General features: G+C 39.3%; 1 protein-coding gene across 3 annotated transcripts in view; it reads right to left on the bottom strand.

Annotated features, from left to right (window-relative positions):
• Nucleotides 1-22,177, bottom strand: part of MAPK8 (mitogen-activated protein kinase 8) — a 45,326-nt gene that overhangs the window by 19,579 nt on the left and 3,570 nt on the right. For all 3 annotated transcript variants that reach the window (XM_031607683.2, XM_031607682.2, XM_031607684.2), the window contains exons 2-4: nt 3,563-3,729; nt 1,381-1,510; nt 82-140 (exon numbers count right to left, since the gene is read on the bottom strand). In XM_031607683.2, the coding sequence (XP_031463543.1) occupies nt 82-140; nt 1,381-1,510; nt 3,563-3,684 (311 nt within the window). In that variant the 5' untranslated portion in view covers nt 3,685-3,729. The remainder of the gene's footprint in view (nt 1-81; nt 141-1,380; nt 1,511-3,562; nt 3,730-22,177) is intronic.

The raw sequence follows: 22,177 nt of genomic DNA, 5'->3' as shown, positions 1-22,177 counted from the left end.
TACTGTATTCTTTACCATGTTCATCTTTCCATGTTAATATTTTTGAAGTTAATTCACAGCTTTAGTTTATATCAAACTTACACATCTTGAAATTCTTCTAGGGATTTTTGTGGTGTGAACACATTCAGTAAGCCGATTATCTGTAGGAAAAAAGAGAGGAAGTATAATCACATCACAGCAATAGCAAAGTTGCAAATCAACATTTCAAAACTGATATCCAGCATCCTGATACAATCCTCCTGGTATCCACTGAAGCACCAGATGCTCAGAGTGTCAACCATTCCTAACATGCTGTAATAGATGCTAATGATTTTTTGAAAAGTATTTTTCCTCCAAAAATCATACAATCTAAAAACATTTTGTGTGGATTAAAAGATATCTCCAAAGGCTAAAACCTGAAGAAATCAGACAGTCTTTCCTTGCTCCTTACTTTAAATATAAAGAAAATTCATTAAGATTCTTATTATATATGATGAAAAATTAAATGAAAAAGTGACGAGAAAAGCTACGAAGGAGATATCGCTTTGTCATAGACAGGGGTGAAGCAAGAAATTGATGCAAAGACAAAAAACAGCAATTTTGTAGTATTTTCCAGTTGCTAAGAATGGAGGGTATATGCAGCAACAGGTCAAGAAATTACTCATCAAGAGTCAAGCAGGGTTACAATAGTTAATAATCACACAAATTATGCTATTAGGTAAATTTTCCTTAAGAGAATCCACATATAAACCACTTATTTCTCAGAAGTAAGGTTTCTATGATTCTTCCTTGCCTAAAAGCCAGGGAGAATTTTCTCTTGCTGAAGAGAGATTAAGTGAGAAGGTGAGGAAGATGGCATACAGCTGTCATTTATGGCAGAAAATGGCCAATACTAGCCTTCTGTAGTCTAAATCCAATACATTTATCACTTTTTCGCTTCCAATGTCTCTAATCAGCTCTGCTCCACAGCTTCTCAAGCATCATACAGTTCCTGCTGTCACAACATAAGATTCCTAACTCATTCATGCATTACAAAATAAAAAAATAAATAAAAACTATTGCAGGCTTTTTCCTCCTACTTGTTTAGCAGCAGGAACAGAAACAAGAATGCAATTACCACTCAGAGTATTCTCTCATTTGCCAGCTGCCTGTAAAATGTAGCAATGTAACACTGTCTCCCTTCCTGAGTCTGAAGGAGGAGTCTGGAGACTGAACAGGTATTAACACTAGCCTGCAACTGCTCTTCTCAGAAACTTTTGTACATAACACAGACATGTAGCCAGGTTCTGAAAACCATTATAATCTATAAACGATGTCATCTCTGAAATGGTCTTTAAAATGTTTACAAAGAACAACTACCTAGTCGATCCTTTAATATTTAAAGCAGAACACTCGACTTACATTTTTGTGATTAACACACTTCATAAGAACAAGCTCCCTGTAAGCTCTTTTAGCATGGGTTTGATTCTGAAATGGTCGGCTTAGTTTCTTGATTGCAACGTTTCGCTCAAGGATGGCATCATAGGCTGCACTATAAATAAAAATAACATGATTTCAGTGTTACAATCAATTAAGCTCGGGCAGTTTCCACTTTTCCAGATACCACGTATCAAGTCTGCATGTAAACAAAGCTTCCCATATTAATCAGCTTCAGGGAGAGTAACAGCAAGGTGCTCACCTATGCTATGCAATACAAAATTTTTAAAGATTTTCCCAGATTTGTAGCCTTACTGCACAACAATCACCACTAAAAACTGCATGGCTTCCGTTTCCTAGAATATATGCCTAAAGGTACTGATCTCTTGCCACTCACTAGCACTGAAGAACAGACTGCCTAAAAAGATTCAAGACTCTTTAAACATAAAATCCACATCAATTTTACATATAATCTTCTCACTGAAAGGTAGGGATAAGAAGAGAGGAAAAGTAGGTTATACATAGGTCCCACGCTCTCATTTATTATTCAGCATGCAGCTGTTTAATATCCTCATGACAATATCCGCATCAACATTAAGATAAAACAAAAAAAACCCAAAATGCTAGGAAAGCCCTAACATCTTGATGTCTTCAAGGAAGAATAAAATTCTATTTGCAGATAGATGCCAAGATTGTTAATGATTCAGTAATATAAGCTGTTGAAAAGATGAGGATTACTAGTGGGGACAACTCCTGTATATATTTCCATGACAGGAAAGCAGGGATTTTGTTTTCTGCAAGAAATAATACAGCAGCTGACTACTGTGCAGACTCAGGAAAAATTCGTCAGCTAGTAAAAAAGCATCAGCAGGGAAAAATACCATTTTATTGTCTCTTACTGAGAACTGGTATACAAAACTAATGAAGAACATCTGCCAGTAAATGGTCAGCGTTTACCAAATACAATTGGAAATATGTTGTCTATACAGTCTGTAGGCCTGAATGGTTTTCTTTTTTTAACATCATAAAACTGCATAGTTACAAGGGAAAAAAAAAAAAAAAAAAAAAAAAAAGAAGAAGAAGAAGAAGAAATCTGAAGAACATATACTGATAAGTTTTTTTTTGTTGTTTATATTTCCACCATCTACCCACAAGATATTCCATATCTTGCAAGAGAGAAGTAAAGAGGAGATAAGGAAAAAATGACAATTTTCTAAATCTGCAGTACATAAACATAGCCTTAGAGTCTGTTTCAGTGCTGAGCCTTTAGGTCATCTACTTCAAAACTACTTCAGCAGTAGGACTAGTGAGAATGGCATCAAGTTGCACCAAGGGAGATTCAGGTTGGATGTTAGGAGAAACTTCTCCAAAACAGTGGTTAGGAGCTGGAATGGGCTGCCCAGGGAGGTGGTGGAGTCACCATTCCTGGAGGTGTTCAAGGAATATTTAGGTGTTGTACTGAGGGACATGGTTTAGTATGAAATATTGGTGATAAGTAGATGGCTGGATTGGATGATTTTAGAGGCCTTTTCCAGCCTTAGTGATTCTATGATTCAGTATTCTTCCAAATTAAGCTGGATTAGTGGAAAAGAAAAAACAAAGAAATAAAAACCAACTCAACCCAAATCACAAGAATTACACACTATCTCCTTCACAAATGAGCAAAATTCAACCATATGAACGCTCCAATTCATTTCAGGGCAATCAGAGCGGCTTAACTGAAACAGCTTCATTTACCATAAGCATAATTTGCATATTACACTGACAAGTGCTCACTAACTGGTGTAAGACACTACTATGGAACTAAGTGAAATGGTCTCTAGCAAACTATTTTAAGAAGATAAAGCATGTAGAAGCATCAAATATTATATAGAGGTTTTTTGGCTTTTGTTTCACTTTAAGCAGTGTGGCTTAGGATCAGGATTAGTATTCTTTTATCCAGGTTTTTCCATATTAATTTATGGGACTCAGAACACCTAAATGAATTTATGCAGAAGGGCGCCAGTTCTGAAGCAGGAAGGGATGTATGTCAAAATAAACAACAAAACCCACTGTTGATGACTAATGATCATCAGCCTATTTTTCACATCATGTATAACTGTAAAGGCACTTCAAAAATTCTATTAACAGAACCTAGAAGTGTGTTCACACTTTGAAGAAACCTTACCATACTATTCCTTGTGCTCCCGATCCTATTGGTTTTAAGTTTTGATACCGTTTCAATACAGTGAAGGTAGAATCTCCAATTTCAACACTGTAGAAATTATTGTCACGCTTGCTTCTGCTCATGACGGCAACTTAGGTAGATCGCTTCATCCAAATTCTGCTCCTGGCCTGTAAAGAATTAAAGAAAATTAAGATTTTACAACTGTATTTAATATAACAAAAAGAAAAATTCCCCATAATATATGAAGATGCTTTTCGCAGAAGGCCCACATGCAAACATATGCTGCTTTTCACATCTGCAGGAATGAGACGACATTTTGTTTTTAGGAATGTCCCTCAGATAGGATTCTACAATGGAAAAAAATAATACAAAACAAGAATTGAATGATGGGTATCAAAAATCTTACATAGCAGTGAACAGAAAGTCAAAAGGTTGGTTATGTCATCCACAGAGCACAGAGCTTTGCTGGGCCTTTTCACACACATGCAGCAAATTAAGCAAGGTCTGGACCAGATGCCCTCCAGAAGTCCCTTACAATCTAAATTGTTGTATGACTCACTCAACAAGATACAGGAGTGACAAACCATCAATATATTTTCCAGACATTGAAATAATGAAAATATTCTTGGCTGCAACTGCCAGGAATGCCCATCACTGACATGGAAATACACAGAGTTAATCAAGGACAGAAAAGGAAAACTGGCCTTGTCAGAGACCTCTCATCATAGCTCCCAGGAAAGAAAATAAAAAGCAGGACAAGTGTAAGATGAAAAGGACTTCTATTCCATAAAAACAAACAAACAAACAAAAAAACCAATCCTGGTATTAATAAAGGAAAATCAGTATCTTAAGGTACACATTCATAGGAGAAAAAAGTAAAATGCACAGTGGCTTTTACTGTACTGTACGCTGTTTCTTCCTTGTCAGTTGTACTCTTCTAATTTTCTCTTTACATGGGGGCTGGGTGGAGTTGTAACACATGTCTAGCTGTGTAAATTCTTGTTTGACTGTAAGAAATATCTTTATTTCTTCAAGAGTAATAGCATGCTATCTTCCTCTGTTACAAACATATGCAACACTTACCCATATTATCATTCAGCACTCCCAAACCATTTTATAACTAATAGTAGCATTTCAGCATGTAGCAGCATATTGAAGTTCTAGAAAAGCACTATCAGTTTAGGATTTAATAGGCTTTCCCTGCTAACTGAATTCTTTGTTTTTAAATAAAATGCCATATACTGCATCTGAAGAATATGAATGATTTAAAATGTACCTTAATTTTCTATTACTATCTGAAAAACTCAGAATACCTCAGAATATTGTACCTCAATATATGTCAGCATACAGAAACTCTGGAGTCACATTTTTAATTAAATGCTCTATCTTTTAAATCCCAATACATGTACTGTTTTTTAGCTTAAAGTGCAGCAAAGAAAGAAAAAAAAAAAGTCTACTTAGATTTAAGATATTCCTGTCTATACCACAAGTGATTATTTGATGGATTACAGACAGTCAGTATAGTTCAAAACACAAGAAGAATAAAGATACCAGTTTATCTGAACAGTCTGTTGCCCAGTTAATGTAGCAACAAGCCTGAATAATTCTTAAAGTAGCAAAACATGCTTGGGCACTTGCAACCACAATGATAGGAGCTGGCTTCCCTTCCCACCACGCATGAAGTCTGCTCCCATAAACTTCACAAGAGGTTTCGTGTAGTATTATATTGGCTGAAGCAGAAAAACTCAAATCACCCCAGATCAATAGATAGGACAGTAAAATGCTATCAATAGAACAATGACAGCAATACAGAAGAGATTAAATGAAGAAGGAAGGAGAGGTACCCTGAAGTGGAGAAGCAGGAGCATCTCCACTTGCATCTGAATTATCATTCCTTCTTTTGCAACTCCTTGTGCCATACATAAAAAAAACACATCAGTCTCCACTGCTTCAGCATGGGGTATAGTTTATCACTTCAGCTAAATTGCACGCTCTTCTAGCTTAAAACTGACTGACTTGAGAAGAGTCAGGTCTCAGAAAAGCCATTTCTTGCAAATTTTTATGGCAAGTTAAGGTGAGATGTAAGTCAGTCTCTGGGAGGCACTGAGTAAGCACTCAGGTCAGCAGTGAGAAGTCTCAGAACATAGGTAATGCTTCCCTTTGCCTCCTTTTCACCTGGCCATTACAGCTCCCTTAGCCTGAATCAACTGGCATCCACTCTGTCTGTGTCCCAGCCTCCAAGTTTCATCATTCCTGCACCCCAAGAATTTAAGCCTCTCAACTTTCTAAGCAAACTTACTTCCACTCAGTGCTTTGCCCCCACTCAGCTCAACCTCCCTTGTGCCCATCGCTCACAGAAAGTATCCTCAGAAAGCGCCTGGTGGTGCCCAGCTCTGCAATTACAGCTCCTAGAACAAAGTCTAAAGGCTTCCCTTCTTCCCATCCGCTAATTGACTTGTGCCTAGTCTTATGAAGTCTAGCTTCAAAGATCCACAACACCAAAAGTTTTAGTCTTTAAATATTAAAGTAGTTCTAAATGCAGAAACTGGCAGACTTTCAAGATTCTTACACAAAGTATCCCCACAGTATCTTTCATTAAAACACGATTAAGGTATATCAGATAATCGTGCCTGCCTGAAATTTGACATTTTGTTCCACTTTCTAGCAATTCTGAAGAATCACGTATGTGAAGAAGGGCAGGATGCAGGTTCCAGATTTCTATTATTAATGAGGAAAGTGATAATGCATTTGTCCCATTAACTGTGAACTTGCCAGAACACAATTGCTGTCAGTGGGGAAAGAAACCTGCTAACTATTTCAGCTTCCCCTCACATGTCAACTATTGTGCGCTGCCTTGGAAATATCTTGCCTAAGCAAAGGTCAGTATGTGCCAGCCTTTTGGTGGCAGCCCTCAATTACTCAAGATAAGAATATTCCAAAATGGGACCCTATGACATTACAGCGTATTTTGGTGTATTAACTTCATAACTCTTCACATTGTCATAGGTAGTATTCACACAAGAAAGCACAACAAAAATGGTGGAAATAGAAATAATGCTATACCCATACAAAGGAAGTCCCCTCATCTCAGACTGTGCATAATTGTTTGAGTCCACTAATAGGGACTAGAATTAATTGGTTTTTCATGAGACTGATGATGGTCAAGAATTTCTGCTCATCGCTTCTTTTACAGTCTGATAAAGATGTAAAAACATGACAGTGTGAAAATACTTGGATCTGCTGTACTTGTATATATCTTTCAAGACAAACAGCAAGTTAAAAAAAAAAAAATTAAAAGACAAACAGCACAAATCTGTGAAAGTAAATATTATGGCTAACCTTGCAAAGTACGGACATTTATAAAATGTTCCATTGACATTCCATTCTGCTCCTCAACTCCACAAATGAGTAATACTGACAATCAAGATTAATCAAATTTATTCACCCAGCTTTAATTTAAACATATTTAGAACAGCAGTAAGATGTTAGAATAAAAGAAACCATGGGTAGTAATGTTTATGTATAAATACACGCACCTGTCACTGACTTCTGTTTAAGGACAGATCATGTACCCTGGTGTTTCTCAACAAGACTGTTCTACATAAACTTGTTGAATTTAAAATATCTGTAAGACAACACACTAATTTTAATCTCTGTGTATAAGACATAAAGCACCCAGTTTATTATTCAAGACACAAGACAACATATGGGCAGTGTATGCTAAAATATTTTTCTAGTAAGCCTAAATACATCAGATTTGGGGATGGAAGGGCAGGAGGGAGAGGTAATCCCGTGTTCTCACAGGTTTTCCTTAAAATCTCAATGCAGATGCACTAAAAACCTTAGTAATGGCCAGAGACTTCAATAAAAAATATAAGCAATAGAGACAGATTCAATAGACCTGCCTATGAAAAATGCATAGACTGACTTTTTTAGAAGATTCAGAGAGGTGATATTCATGCCAGACCCCACTTTCTTGAATATTTTTAAAACTATGATCTATACCTGACAGTGCTATAAAGGGGTCAGCAATGCAGCAGAGCATCAGCTCTGCTCAGCACACCTCCACATGCCATGTAAGTTAATGTGTTCAAACCAGGGCTGGCTGACATGAGGTTTATGGCTACGTAGAGCAGACCGTACAGCCAAGAGTATCAGGTTTGTGCCATTAGGTCACTAAGGCTGGATTTGGGCAATCTGACATTTTGCTTTTAGGAAACCCTGAGAATTTAAGATGAAACAGCAGACAACAAAGAGACCTCTCCCAGCTCAAGGAGGCCCTAAGAGTTGTATCCCTGAGTTAACTGCAGAAACTTAATGTATCTGCAATTAGAATTTAATTGGAAATCTGTGTTTTCAACTAGACATCTGAGTGTTTCACTTCAGTGCAGTGCTATCATCAAATAATGTTTTCTTGGCTATCACACCTGCGAGCCTTCACGTCAATGAGATGCCAAGTCTGCGCTTCTTCAATCAGAAATCACTTTAAAAACAACACATGTATAATAGACTTCCATGACGCAGTGACCTGAATGCACGCACTCCAGGCACACAGAGGGAAAGAAATGGAACAGGCTTTATGGAAGAAAGAATCTCTCAGTTTATGTAAGAGCATGAAATATTTTATGACCTCTTCTGCACTCTTCTCTCAGAAAAGATAGTAACAGCTAACAGGAAAGCTTCAAAGGTTGCCTTGTAAACTGACAAAAAGCATACATTTCAGACATCTCTCTCCCTTTGAGAAAGAGAAGTGGAACCCAAGAGATAATTTTCCAACAAGGGACATGTATATAGAATGCATACTGCCAACTTAAAGGGTGGAGAAACATATGCTCTGTACAGCTAAGTCTCTAAGACTGCTTGTTAATTGCTGTTTTATATCTTTGCTAGGCAACAAGAAATGAAAATCAAGGATTCATACCATGCTGCATTTGGCCAAATAGGCACACAATGCCTTATTCTCAGTACCCATTTACATAACAAATTGTTTATATTCAGTTGGATCCGACTGTGGTAAAGGACAACAATCGAGAAGACATTTTCATACCCTAATGCTTTGAAATGAAATAAAATACACAAAATCATTGGAAGGAACAACCACCATTTGTTACAAGTTTTCTACAGCAATCTTCTGTTAAGAGCAAGCATAAATGGGCTTAAAAGAAGAAAATTAGGACACTAAACCAACAGACTGTGGGACAAGATATGACTTCAGTACAACACAGGTACTAATGAAGATAGCAATCTCCATATTGAAAATCAGAGGGTTCCAGGAGAAACTGGTTTACATTCAAAGAGGCAGACTACTACACAAGTCCATTGTTTACAGAGTGAGAAAACGAAGAACACGTTGGTTGCAGACACAGAAATGAAAAAAAGTAGCTATAAAATAAAACAATTACATAAATTAACCTCATAATGACATATGATACATATCAATGATCATTCAATAATTCTACTCAGAAAATTCCAATTGAAATAAATGTAGCTAATGCCACAGAAATTACTATTCCATAGGAATCTATAACTAATGTAGAGAAATGGGTAATGGACATCAACAGTACTTCAAGTATACATTAGATTGCTACTGAAAGCAAAACAATTGTGTAGAATACATAAAGCTCTCGCATTCATGAATTTTATTTATTTGTGAAAATACAGTTCAGGCATCGCTGATTTGTATGCATCCTGAGTTTGTGAATGCTTATCTAATTTTCAGCTGTCACATTTAAAGGCTTCTGGACATCTGCTAAATGGCATATTGTAAATGGTGGCTGGTTTTCACATAGTTAATAAAGCAAACGCTTGAAATGCTCAAATTCTGGAAATGAAGAACAAAATCATTTTATTTCTTAAAGGTAAATTCAAAGATTGCTTAGCTATTCACAGGTGTAACCAGGGTTTCAATGTTCTCTTTTTCCACACCACCCTTGGAACTGAAACCTGTACTCTGCAATATTTCAAGCTCTGTTTAAATGCCAATAGATAAGGAATTTAGAAAAGCGTTAAAATCAGCTGGATAAGCACCGTGGTATGATATTACTAGACTATCACAAATGCTTAAGAAGCCTGAAAAATCTGAATCCTATTCTAAAATGAAATAGTCTCATTGTTGACTATAGGATTTTCTTAAAATTCTGCATAGCTTTCAAGTTATGTATTCACAAACCAAATGGTTTTAAGTAAGTAGAACAACTTGCACACAATTGCCTAAACTACTCTTAAAGTTGACTCACATCTGGTGAGGTCCCTAGATTGTGCATAATTGATACAGAAGTGCCTCACACTTAACCTTATGTACATCTGCAAAATAGGAGTGCTGTGCTTAGCTTCTGCCACTCTGACATGGTGTCTGCATGGGAGCGCATATGAAGCAGAGGTTCAGAATTGATTTTCTCCATGCAGAAAAAACGGCACCCAGTGACATTCATCAACGCTTGCTGAACATTTATGGAGACCAAACAGTGGATGTGAGCACAGCGAGGTGGCAGTGATGCATTTCAACAGTGGCAACAGTGGGTCACCTTCACTGGTGCAGATGTTTATGAGCACAGCATGCAGACTCTTGTCTGTTGCTGGTAAAACTGCATAGCTAATGGTGGTGACCATTTGAAAAAGTTTTTTGTAGCTGAGAATCTGCTGTATTTGTTACTGTGCTCTTTTTAACTGTTGTTGTTTCTATGGAAATAAAAAGGAGGCATTACTTTTAGAACAGCCTACTACACAGTTTGTATTTGTGAAGGTTGTGAACACAGCAAGAGGCTCTAAGCAAAGGAGGAAGCACGTCTTCCATCTGACAAAGATCAACTAATTACATTTCTTGGAAAAGAGTATTTGCATAAAACTGCTTTGGTAAGCTACTTGTAAGATATCTAAAATTCTTCTAAGTTAACCTGGCTAGAAGTTTATACTTATTTCTATCAGTTGTCAATACAAATTCTCCTAAGAAAACCTAAAATTCTGCTGAATTCATGTTAGCATTGTCAACAAAAGTGTCTCAAGGATTTGTCATCAGTTCTTGAATGAGCCCATCACAAAACAAGATTGATAATTGGATTTTAATCTCCAGAACAGATGTCTCTCTTCAGATCCTAGGTCTGTTTGGAGCAGAGAAGTAATCCAATCACCTCAGCATATGGGGAGCTTTCTTACAACCGCTGTAATATACAAGACCCCAATAATCTCCAGGTGCTTTGTGTCCCATATTAGTAGTGACTGATACAAACATCTCTCCAGTTTCTGGGTTGCTTCTGCTCAACAGTCCCACACTTCTCTCCACAGGTATAGAAGTACGTGATATCCATTTCCTATTTCCTTTTTCACTTCATAAATATTTGCCTCCAGATTTAGGATCAAACTACCCTGTCTGCAGCTTCCAGCAGAGGCTTCCCTGCACTTCCTCACCTCTGACGCAGTTCCTTCCATCCTCACAAACTCCTGACCTTGTACTTCACCCTAACACAAAGAGCTGCATCTCAAAAGCACTAAGTGATAGCAAATAGGCATTTTCAGTTCTCATCATAATTAAACTGATCTGCTCCTGCTTCTAGCAGCTTCCATCGGTGAGCAGCCAGCAAGAAGCAGCAGCACAGAGTGTGGGTGAGTGGCCTGACTGAACCCAACCACCAGCACTTGGGAACCTCCTCCTCGCTGCAGAGGGAGGGAAGGAAGAGGAGAGCTCCTGCCAGCCCTCAGACAGGGCTTTCTACAGGGAAAATGAACAGGCTTATTTCCCAAGCAGAATTTTCCAGTATCAGCTGCTGGAAATGCAGCCCCTTGAGTTTTGCCTCCTCACACTGTTCCTGTGCAAGGAAAGAGCAAGGAGGCGGGCGATGCGAGGTGTGGTACCACTGAAGCCAGGCAGGGTTAGTCACACAGGCAGGGACCTGCAGCTGGCATGCTGCCTAGCACTGCTCCAGTTAGGCATATCTGATCCACACCATGGTGCTTAAGGCAGAAGTGAATGTTTCCACAAAGTTGGAATTTTGGGAACCTCATCTCTAACATTTCACAAACAAATTGCATACTAAAAGAAGGGATGCATGATGAGCACTATTCAAGCACTATTACACTGCTTATGAGGGTGCATAGTAATAGGAAAGGGGGACTGGTTTTAAGCTGAGACAGGGGAGTTTTAGGTTAAATTTAGGAGGATGTTTTTCACATAGAGGGTGGTGGCACACTGGAACAGGTTGCCCAAGGAGGTTGTGGATGCCCCATCGCTGGAGGCATTCAAGGCCAGGCTGGATGTGGTTCTGGGCAACCTGGTCTAATGTTTGGCGACCCTGCCCATGGCAGGGAGTTGAAAGTAGATGATCACTGAGGTCCTTTTCAACCCAGGTTCTATGATTCTATGATTCTACAATTCTATTTTCAACTTCACATTTTACACACCATTACCTGAATTCCCTGCCCTAACTTACGTTCAAACACAGGCAGCCAGAAACAACAACCAGCTCGGCCCTGCAAGGCGCTCACTGGTGTCAAAGCATTAACAGCTGACCCTGAAACTGGAGAAACCTGAAGCTGGAGAAAGTGAGCAGCACCAAGAGACTTGAGGACCAGGCAACTGTAAGCTTTTCTATTTCCACATTTGGAGTAGCTCCAAACTTCCTCAAATACTGTCAGATGTAACTACTATAGTAGAGGTTCTTGAATAGTAACAAAAGACCTGTGATTGGCAGGAATAAAACAGTAACTAAGGGAGTTAGTTACAGATACTAGCACTCGCCTAGGAATACATCAGTGCAGGATCACACCCCAACACTAAGAAGCTGCAAAAACAACTCCTGTTGTTAAACACAGCTCCACTCCCAGTGCTGCCGGCCAGCTGGCACAGAGAGCCCGCCCAGCTCCAGCAGGGACTTCACACACAGCTCCCTGCAGAGCACAGACGAGGCCAACACAACCACTTAGCATTTTTCTCAGAAGCTCAAAGTGTACGTTTATGCAAACCAACTGGCAACATTCTCTGAAGTGGTTTGAAAAACTGCTCGATCTGGGTAGGGTCAGCAGCACAAGCTTCAAACACAGCTACAACATTTGGATATCTTCTACATAAAAATCAATAGTATGCACACTTCTAAAGAGAATTCTTATGTTGTGAAACACCTCTCACAAAACACCCAAAATAAGACAATCAATATAATTTGTGTTGCTTCTAAAACATTCGATTTAAAATCCAATCAAATTCAGTAGAGAACTGTGTCAGATACACAGACGCCATACGCACTGCATAAGCAGGAAAATGAATAGCAGAACAATAAATGTATCAATACACCAATTATTCACAAATTATACATGACTTTTGCAGCAACTCCCATTTCAAAATAGGTATCTTCTGCTTTTTGTCAATAAAGCTCAAGCTGGAAAGATTTTACCCAATCCACCTTCTCAATTTTATATCATTTTCTCTCTAAAATACTGCCAACATAATACTGGCTTATGAGCTACAGGCCTCCAACTAAAAAGAAAAAATACAGAATCCTTATGAAGAGTTATAGTATTACTTGTTAACAGCATGGAGACAATAAAATAGATCACCACAAAGCACAAGAAAAAAAAATGCATGTTTCTAGTTATCTTATACACATTCATGTGACTGAAACTGACCTTGTGCACTTTTAGAGCTACTCACTTTTTTTCTTCCCCTTATGACAGTCCCTAAAGAAGCTGGTTACAAAAAGATTATACACAGACTTTGGGCAAGTGGGCAAAATATAAATTCACAGAATCACAGGGGTTGGAAGGGACCACTGGAGATCATCTAGCTCAACCCCTTGCTAAAGCAGATCCCTACAGCAGGTTGCACAGGAAAGCATCCAGACAGATATTGAATGTCTTCAGAGAAACTCTCTGGGCAGCCTGGCTCAGTGCTCTGCCACCCTCACAGTAAAGAAGCTCCTTCTAATGTGCAGATGGAACCTCCTGGGTTCCAGGTTGCACCTGTTGCCCCTCGTCCTGTCACTGGGCACCACCAAAAAGAGGATGGCCCCATCCTCTCAACACTCACCCTTCAGATATTTCTAAGTGTTGACTGTGGACACAAGTAATTCTAACTCAGAAACATGGGAAGCTATATAAAATAAAACAGAACAGATTCAAAAAACAAAGATTGAGAAGGTAAGTAAAAAAAAATAGGACTGTCTAGAAATCACATCACTCATGAGAGCATATCCAGTGAAACCAAGACCTACAGACAGCTGCATGGGCAGAGGCCAGTACCTTCAAGCCATGCAATTCCCCATTTAACAGCCTAGCTTTTACGAACTGTTGCAACTGAAAATTAATCAGCAAATATTTGTTCTGGGAAACAGAGGGTGCAATCTTAACAGAAGAAATGAACCACCCAGTAAGCCTTGCACATAGATGCTCTTCCTTGACAATCTAAAGACAAGGAAAGAGAAAGCCATAAGGAAACGCATGCTATCAGCTTCATGCAATATGAAAACTTTTGCTTATTCACCATTCCTTCTGCTATCTCTCCCTCTTTCCACTAAGGAAGCAAGGAAGTCTGCTGGTATATGGAAGGAGAGAGGAAACTTGACACTTCCTCACCATCTGTGAACAGCAGACACTTGGGGCTAGGCAGATTTCCTGGTTTCTGATATATATGTTTTAAAATATGCACACATTCTGAAAACAAAGCCAATGCTAGAGAGTCACCAATGTACATACTTAAAACAGTCTGAGAATTGTATTAAGAGTCTGATACATCAAGATTTACTCAGATTCCAACTGAGGCCTCAGATACCCAAGCCAGCAACAAAGCAATGTGCAGCACATGCCATGTTCCTGCACTTCTCATGGTCAAGTCCTTTCCTGTAACATGAGCAGCAAGCAAATACAGCTGCGGAACACCAGCCCACCCTCCCTGCTAAGTGCTCCCCTGGGCCAGCAGGGCTTCCTTAACATACATATCCTTGCTAAGTTATAAATCACTTCTCATTCCATATATCACAGCACTGTGCAACTATATGGCATTCTGAACAGTAAGTTTCCAGGTCTCTGTACTTTGTGTGGTGATAAGGACGTACCACACAGACCAACAGAGGTCACACAACAAAACTTATTAATGCAACACACTGTAGAGTTCTTCTCTGTTCTTAAGCTTTTTTAAAGAAGCTATTAGACAACTGTAGGGCTTTCTTAAGACAAACAGCCTTTGCTTTTAAGATAGGTTTAGAATTCACATGTCATGAAGATGTAAATAAAGAGGCAGATAGTCTGCAAAACTAACAGCCTGTAAACCAGCATTTGTAACCCTGAAACTTTTCATCCTGCTTCTCTTCTAAAGCTTTTATTTTTTTAAGCAGATTCTAGAATTTTAGTTCTTCATAAAGAGAATGAAGCTGGTATCGTTTCTCAAGAAGAAACATTATCAGAACAAATACAGCTACATCTACCGAAAAAAAACCACACTGCAAACACTCTGCTGTACTATATTTCACAGGACTGGATCTCTGCAGCTTCTTCAGCATAACGTCACATGAACCTGCTTCTCTACAGATGGTTCCATGATGAATCCCATTAGCATAATATATGAAAGTAACACTTTCCCAACTATCTCTTGTGGATCAGTTTTGCCACAAAAATTACTAACTAGAATGCCTCCATCAGAAGAAAACTTGTGTAATTTTACATTTTGCCATGGAAGCCATTATGACAGCAGATTAAAGGACTATTCTTAGCAAAACTCTCATTTACAGAAATAATAGGATAAGGCAAGGATCTTCCACTTCCTTAATCCTTTTTCAAACGAAGATAATACAAAAGGACAGTAGATGGAGAGAGGTTCAAGGTAAACATTTTTTAAATGGCTTAAAATATATAACTACTAAACAAAGCTGAGAGGAAGGAGGAATGTTACAGGCTATTAAAAACACCATTCTGTTTTCTATAGGCTATTCTCAGTTTTATGGTAGGGCATATTTGTTACTAGCATTTTTCGTTGTTATTTTTACAACGTTAAAATCTGAAGACAGTGGAAATTCAGGGAAGACGTCAAAAAACTGGGAAATACCAAATTCAATGGCATCCAGAAGTGCAATCTGAAAAGAAGTTAAAAGTTCCACTTAAACAAGACCCCTCCCACACAACTGGAACTACTGCACTCCAGCAAATGTAACTCCATATCATGTTATACACTTCCCCTGGGGGCAGAATCATATGTCATGGCCTACTCAACTTACTCAGGTATTTTAAAAAGCTTAGCAGTAATCTAACTTGAAATTCATGAGCAGAGAATAAGTTATCAATCTGGGTGTTCTGTTTCAGCTACCTACCTAAAGGAACGGTATTTCTAGTCATAGGCAAAAGTGACAAAAATTTGCCTGTGTATGAGAGGTTCCTACCCATCCAGAGACTGCTAGCAAAGCAGTAATACAGTGTCAGAAGACAGGCCATCAGTAAATACCATTCAGAGTGCCTCAACAAGATCTGCACAGGGCCAGAAGAGAAATCTGGCTCCGGGGTTACTGCTGGGTAGGAGGAAATGCACGTTCTTGAACCTCTTCTCACAGAGGAAGACAAAGTATCCAGAAGCTACATGTTTCAGCAGAAGCAGCAGACTGAAAGATTCTCTGACTCTTTTAAAGGACACAAGCAAAGAAAAGATACCAAGTGACCTAAAATACCTAAGTGACACTAAATACCAAAAGTGAAGAAGACAACTGCTACAGAACATCAGAAAGCAGAGAGCCACAGAACAGCTGGGGGGAAAAGTTTTCAATATGTTTTAAAAGTGCATTAAAGAATCATAACAAGAGTTTGACCAAAAATAGTAACTGTAAGAGGTTTTAACTTTAAATCCCAGTTGCAAAAACTTAGAATCCAATTACAAATGTGCTACTTTCACTAATTCATTCATTTATCTGTTAAATACAAGCAGATTAAAGTGCTATGAAATCCTGTCACAAGTATTTGGCATTAAATACTTCAGCAATAAAGGCGTTAGGATGGAACAAAGAACTCCAAAACATATCACAGCCACAGCACTTACAATTCCTTCACAGATCTCGCCTTTAATGCCACACATTACACATAATCACCTATTGGTCGGGGGCACTCGGGTTTTAAACTACATTTCAAAATAAAGGCTTTGTATTCGAGGTCATTTCTAGGAAACAACACTGATGTACTGGATTCACTACAAGCAAAAATAGAGTGTGCTCTGGTATCCAACTTCTCTTCTTCCTCTTGGACTTCAGTAGTGCCTGTACCAAAAACATTGCTAAGGCAGAAGTTCCTAAACTAGGAAGCTCAAGAATTCCCATTCTTTATTCAGGAACAAAACCTTCAGAAGCACTGTTATGCATTGCTTGCTAGTGACACACTAAGAGTTGTGATGAGAAGGAGCCTAGAGAGGTGAGGGGAATCAACTCTTTGAAAGTGTAGATAACTGCAGGATGAGGGGAAATGGTTTTAAGTTGAGGGAAGGGAGATTTAGGTTGGACGTCAGGGGGAAATTCTTTACCAAGAGAGTGGTGAAATACAGGAACAGGCTGTCCAGAAAGGTTGTGGATGCCCCATCCCTGGAAGTGTTCAAGCCCAGATTGGATGGGGCCCTGGGCAGCCTGGTCTAGCATTAAATGAGGAGGTTGGTGGCCCTGCATATGGCAGGGGGTTGGAGATTCATGATCCTTGAGGTCCTTTCCAACCCTGCCCATGCTGTGATTCTGTGATATGAGGAAATTTCTGAGGAAAAGCAGGAAGAACCAGCCTCAGGTATAATAGGAGAGGAATAAACTAGCTCTAGTTATACCAAGATTTTCTGATTTCCCCTCAATTCCATGTTGTCATCAATGAGACCCTTGTATGGCCAAAATAAGCTTATTAGAAACTGAACTATTTTTCTGTTCCACATTTTGACATACAAGTGGCACAAGAATCCTGTCATCTTTCAATTTAATAAACAGCAGAAGAAACACTGGCTGTTGTTCAGCAAGGAGGAGCTTTGCATTGCAGGAAGCCATGCAAAGAAAGTCACTCTGCTGGAAAGCTCGACTGCTTGTTAAATGAACCACTCTCACACACAATGATCTTTCTGTTACTGTGCATCTCCTGAATATTCACTTTTGGCGCTAAATGAAAAAAGTGGACTTAGCCCACACAACACTAACAATGTAAAGCTTTTTTTTTTTGTGTGTTACTACCCTTCCTTCTCCAAACTGCCCAGGAAGCTGTGTTTCTCTCCATCCAAAACACAGGCACAACAAACAATCACTAACTGATCCATGCTGACCAGTACGACAACTGCCACATTCACTTTTGACTGTTTCCATAATAAAACTTAAGACTAAATGCTAGAAGCAATGTTTGTATTTTTATCCAGGAAGCATCGCTAACTACTATCAGTTTCATTCTGGCACAAACTTAGGCTCTAAAACTTTAAAGAATACATTTAGGGCCTGCAGAGGTACACTATCACTGACATCAGATTTCCCACAGAACCATCTTAGAGCCACACACAAACAGCTGTGTGCATGTGTTCAAGTATCTACAGCTCCAATGCCAGGACAGATGCTTCACTAAGAGGCAAAACTTTCTGGGCTGTAACTCCCTATTCTGCTCACCTCCCCTTCTTTTATGTTTGACATTAACACAATTCTGATGTGTTTATACATTTAATGACCAAGTAACTAAACTAAACCGAGTAACTAAAAAAAAAAAAAACACAACAAAACAAACAGCAAGATGTTGTCTCCTGAAAGCAGCACAACCATAAGGCCAAGAGCACAAAAGGGATTCTGGACCTGATGAGGCTCTTTTCTTTCCCCCAGCAGGCATTAGCCCTACCACTTCTCTGCAACATGAACTGCAGTTGCGACCAGCTGGGAATCACACCTGGTTTGCTCTGTGCCATCATCTCCTAGAGGAACCATTGCCCACCCAGCAGAGGATCACAGTTGTGCAGCAGTGGCTGCCAACGTGCTGCTCCTCTGCAGAAGGCAAGCCTGGACAAACTTCAGCTGGCTGCATTGCTGGGTACTTCAGGCTGTTCTGTCAAAGACGGGATTTTATGTTCACCACAGTGAACACAGGCATGATAGGCACCATAACCTTTATTTTGTTCTTTACATTTGCCTGCAAGCACTTTTGGCCTAATCAGCTGGAAAGCTCAGCGTAGGGCAGAGAAATGCCAGTGTTGCCACTAGCAGACTTGAAAGAAGATACTTATCACATCTCACTGTTTTTTCCTCCAGTCTCTGACAGCCTTTTCTTTATCTACATCATCTGTACTTTTGTTTCACCAACTACCTTAAGCTACCTCAAAAATAAAATAAACCCACAAACGACACAACTTGGAAGCAATGCCTGGGGATCATCTATCTGCTCCAGACAGGCCTACCTTCAAACCTGTATTTGTATAGGATTGTTCAGGGCATCGCTGAAAGTCTCCACAGATGGAGACTCTAAAATGCCCTGGGACCCTGGCAGTGCTCCATACTCAATCATGGGAAGATATTCCTTTCACAGTCAATTGAAATTTCTATTCTTATAGCTTATGAGCCTTGTTCTTTTCACTGTGCAACTTTGAGCCTGGCTCCACCATCTGTATGACCCTTCTTAATGGCAGTAATTACATTCCCACCTGTGCCTTCCTCTGCTCCAGCTGCCCCCATCCCTCCTCCACCCCCTGCACCTGAGCAGCCCAGTGACAGCCACTCCCTCGTTTGTCTCTAAGCGTGAACTCAGAACACGTGTGAACCATGGAGCTGTACTATAGCAGGATCTGGGCAACTGCCCCTCAGATGCGAAAAAACTCCCTCTCTATACCTGCTAGCCAGGCTCTTCCTGATATCTAACTGCCTTCTGCTCAGCTTCTCCTTCCGCAGCAGCACCAAGCCCTTGACTGCAAGAGCTGCTCCCCCATCACCAGGAACCATTGCCCCCAGCCAGCAGAAGGATCAGTTTATGCACCTAAGTGCATACGACCACATACATCCACAGAGCTGGGCACTTCCCTAGCTGAGAACACAGCCAGAAACGCGATACCTGGTGATCATTTTTCTCATTTCATTACAAACAAAACTCTAGATAGGAGACAATTGAGGTTTTGTTTAGAAAACTGAGATACAAGATAAGTGTTTAAGAATAAATGGACACAGACTACAATGACTGGAGCACACATTTTAGCCACAGTTCATAGTTAAGAGGAAATACCAAGATATTTGCCTGTATACTTTTAGGCCTCTTAGTTAAAAATAGCTTTGTACACAAACATAAGTCATCATTGACAGATTTGCATTTTTTTAAATAAATACTCAAAAATTCATAATTACAGGGAAAAGGCTTTCCAGTACTATTATAGAATTAATGTTTCCCTTCTTTGTCTATCTGAAGTGTATGCACATGAGCACACGCATATACAGTATTTGCTTTGTTTGCAACACAGATGACCAAAGTGTGCTTCTTGCCGGTCACCATCTAGCATTAGTCTACAGTTTCCAACTGAGAAAGATTAATAAGCATCCCATCTGTTCACATATCAAGCAGCATTTATCCAACAATAAAAGTGACAATATGGACAACAACTATGAGGTTTATTTTAGTATTTGCTTACAGGCAAACCATTTGGACAGGAAAAGAAACAAAGATTAGCTATAAACTGCTTAGGAAAAAAGTGCCCAAAGTTGAGAAGAAAAGCATTACTAATTATAAGCTTAGTACAACAAGATTATCATCTCTTCACACAAGAATTTAAGAAAAATGCAGGCACTAGGAAAAGGCTTGACAAAACATTTTACAAAATAAAGAACAGCCAAAATAACAGTATTGTGAACAAAGGTGCTTGGGCAGTTCTCTTTGTGAGGACTATCCGTGCAGACACAGAACCAGACCAGTCTGACGCTGTCATCTCAGCCTCTTGGAGGAGTTTGCACCCAAAGTCTCTGCACAAAAACCTGTGGCAGAAGCAAAGCACTATGCACTGTTGGCTATTCTGGAAACAGACAGTGAACTGGAGTATTCCTTATGCTATGCAGGCTGGAAAAGTCTTCTAGCACACTATCAAAACTGGCACATTCACTGAACTCTCACACCAATTTTTGTATCACATAAGGAAAATTTAAGTTCTATGTTTAAAATGTATTACAATTCTCATCCATTTTGATTTAACACTTCAAATTCAAATTTATTTAATTGAAGGGTATATCATACAAAACTAGAATTATTATTATTTATTTTCCATATTTTTTTAAGTCAATATACTGGCAATGCACTCTGCCCACCACCAATCGGCTCTGAGCTTCTTGGCACCACTTTCAAATTCTAAGACCACACATTTCTTAAAACAATACCAGTCACAGCTGAGCAATGTTGCAGTTTTGCCACAGGATAAGATTTATTTTTTTTTAAAAGATAAATAGCACTAAAATTCCACTCAATATTTGGCATATACAAACAGCTCAAACTCCTCAGTGAAACACTCCTGGAGTTCAACATTTTGTGAAAGAGCTGGGACAGAAAAGGAGTAGGGTATTCCAAACATATTTTTCCTGAAGGCTTCATCTATTACTGAATTATAATGGACTGGAAAAAGCTACAAGGGAAGTTCTGAACACTAAATGAACAGCAGCCTCTACCAAGCAGAAAAATCTAAAAAGATAAATGCTAAGTATTCCTGAAGCACCACAAAACATTAGCAGGCATTTGTATTCCTATACATGAAATATATCTTACAATAAAAAGAAAACATTAACCATTTTAACTTAATGTTTCTGACACCCACTTTCTAGTCTTAAGTAAAGCACTGCCTCAACAGGAAAGCATTTCTTCACAAATAGTATTTAAAGAAGGTAGAAACACAAGCAGTTATCAGTCCTACACCACCACATCTTCAGCCTTCATTCAAAAATTTACATGCTCCTTGTTTTCCAGAATGACCCCCTTATTGATACTCCCTTGCTTTGAAACGATTAATACACATAGACATGAAAAAGAATGTCCATTCACAGTAAGCTAATGGCTAAAAACTTCTACGTCAATGCTGGCTGCCTAACAGAGAGACAGTGACAAATTTGAGCAGCAGGCCCAGCTGAACCACATGAGGTTCAATAAATGCAAAAGCAAGGTCTGCACCTGGGTCATGGCAACCCCTGCTATCAGTACCAGCTGGGGGATGTAAAGATGGAACACAGTCCTGCAGAAAAGGACCTGGGGGTATTGGTGAATGTGAGCCAGCAATGTGCTCTCACAGCCCACAGAGCCAACTGTATCCTGGACTGTACCCAAAGCAGCATTGCCAGAAGGGCAAGGGGGGTGATCCTGCCCTGTATGTATACATATAAGAAAGAAGGGACAGACTTTTTAGCAGGATCTGTTGTGATAGGACAAAAGGAAATTGTTTCAAACTAAAAGAGAGGAGATATGTCCAATCTATAAGGAAGAAGCTTTTTACAATAACGGGTAGTGAGGCACAGGCACACATTGCCCAGAGGGGCAGTGGATGTCCCATCTCTGTCCAAGGTCAGGCTTGATGGGGCTCTGAACACCTGATGGAGCTGTAGGTGGCTCCATTCATTGCAGGCAAGTTGGACTGGATGGTTTTTAAGGGTCTCTTCCAACTCAAACAATTCTATGATTCTAACAGGTGCTCATCCCCAACTGTTTTTG

Source organism: Phasianus colchicus, chromosome 8 (assembly GCF_987193195.1).
Source record: "Phasianus colchicus chromosome 8, bPhaCol1.hap1.1, whole genome shotgun sequence".
NCBI lineage: Eukaryota > Metazoa > Chordata > Aves > Galliformes > Phasianidae > Phasianus > Phasianus colchicus.
The sequence above is the reverse complement of the archived record's forward strand: the minus strand, read 5'-3'. Positions and strand labels throughout refer to the sequence as shown.